Source organism: Phalaenopsis equestris, unplaced genomic scaffold (assembly GCF_001263595.1).
Source record: "Phalaenopsis equestris unplaced genomic scaffold, ASM126359v1 Scaffold000024, whole genome shotgun sequence".
NCBI lineage: Eukaryota > Viridiplantae > Streptophyta > Magnoliopsida > Asparagales > Orchidaceae > Phalaenopsis > Phalaenopsis equestris.
In genome coordinates, this window is record NW_018164466.1 from 199,795 (window position 1) to 201,314 (window position 1,520).

Here is a 1,520-nt window from a genome sequence, read left to right on the forward strand (position 1 = left end):
ATTATATATATATATATATATATACATATATATATATAGTCACGACTCCAGCCAATAGCTTCCCACTGTTCGAATCTTAGCTCTATGGCTTTTGTTCTTCCTCAACCACCGACTGCTTCAGTTTTAAACATTGGGAAGGTTTCTTATGTTGATAAGGTTGGCTCTGTGGGATCAGTGGATCAGGTTTTCCCTCAGGTCTATCATGAATCCTTTGAAGGCTAGGGGGGACTGTAACCTCATCAAGAAGGCGAGTAGAAAGAATGGCAAATTAGCTCTAATTTTCTCTGATGTTGAAGTTTCCAATCTGGTTAATAAGTGCAAATTTACCCTCATTGGGAGATTCCAATTGGGACATCTTAAAATGAAAATCATTCGAAAAGCTTTTGAAAATCTCAAACTATTGAGAAATTGAAAGATTGGTCCCTTTGATGGGAAACATCTTATCTAAAGTAGAGGACTATGCCAAAAAAATTTTCCAAAAAGTATATGACAATTGATGGAAAATAAATGAAATTGCTCAAATGTCTCCTTAACTCGATCCTGGTTATAACAGATGCTAGTCGATGTGTTTTGAAACCATTTATCGCGACAGAAAAGCATAATCAAGCCCTGGAGGAGCGCCATGATTAAAATGTGTTGCAGGTTGAGACTGATCAGCAATTTACGGATCAACGTACCCCCAAGGTAAGCTCTCCACTGAAGATCCATAAGTAGATCAGATGGGACAAACACTGGCAGATGAATAGCAAGTTTACAAATCTAGGAAGAATAAAAAAGAAATGCTAGAACCAAAAAATTTCCAGGACGACTCTTTGATAGTTTCAAGTGAAAGTCCGCATCTCAGTCTAGTGTTGAACTCTCTCCCAAGAACCAGAGGAGAAGTGGCAAATACGCCCACCATGAATAGTTTTTATTTTCTCTTTTTTGGGGCATACGAAGTCTTTTATTTTGAGTGAGTTGTATTCTCTGTGAGTGAGTTATTTGTACCCACTCACTAAAACTTTTATATCTTCCCTTTTACATCAATGAATTTGCATTCTATAAATAAATAAATATGTATGTATATATGCATGCATGTATGTATGTATGTATGTATGTACATACATCTATATCCTTCCTCTTCATATGTATGTATGTACATATCTACATACATCTATATATATGTATGTATGTATGTACATACATCTATATATATGTATGTATGTATGTACATACATCTATATATATGTATGTATGTATGTACATTATATATGTATGTATGTATGTACATATCGACATACAATACATATAGAGATATATACATACATACATACATAAACACACACACACACACACATACATATATAACATATAGATATACATACATACATACATACTAACTGACATGCATACATACATACATACTAACTGACATGCATACATACATACAGACATACATATAGAGACATATAGTTAAGAATTTCGTAATATTAATATTTGTTATGGTATGACTCATATACCATATAGGGACAGACGCTGGA

At 33.8% G+C, this 1,520-nt stretch overlaps 1 protein-coding gene across 1 annotated transcript in view; it reads right to left on the reverse strand.

The window, feature by feature from the left end:
• LOC110018512 (nuclear pore complex protein NUP205-like) overlaps positions 1–901 on the reverse strand; it is a 66,703-nt gene extending 65,802 nt beyond the window's left edge. The window contains exons 1-2 of the mRNA XM_020715847.1: positions 872–901; positions 678–759 (exon numbers count right to left, since the gene is read on the reverse strand). Of these exons, the coding sequence (XP_020571506.1) occupies positions 678–759; positions 872–901 (112 nt within the window). The remainder of the gene's footprint in view (positions 1–677; positions 760–871) is intronic.
• Positions 902–1,520: the final 619 nt, after the last annotated feature.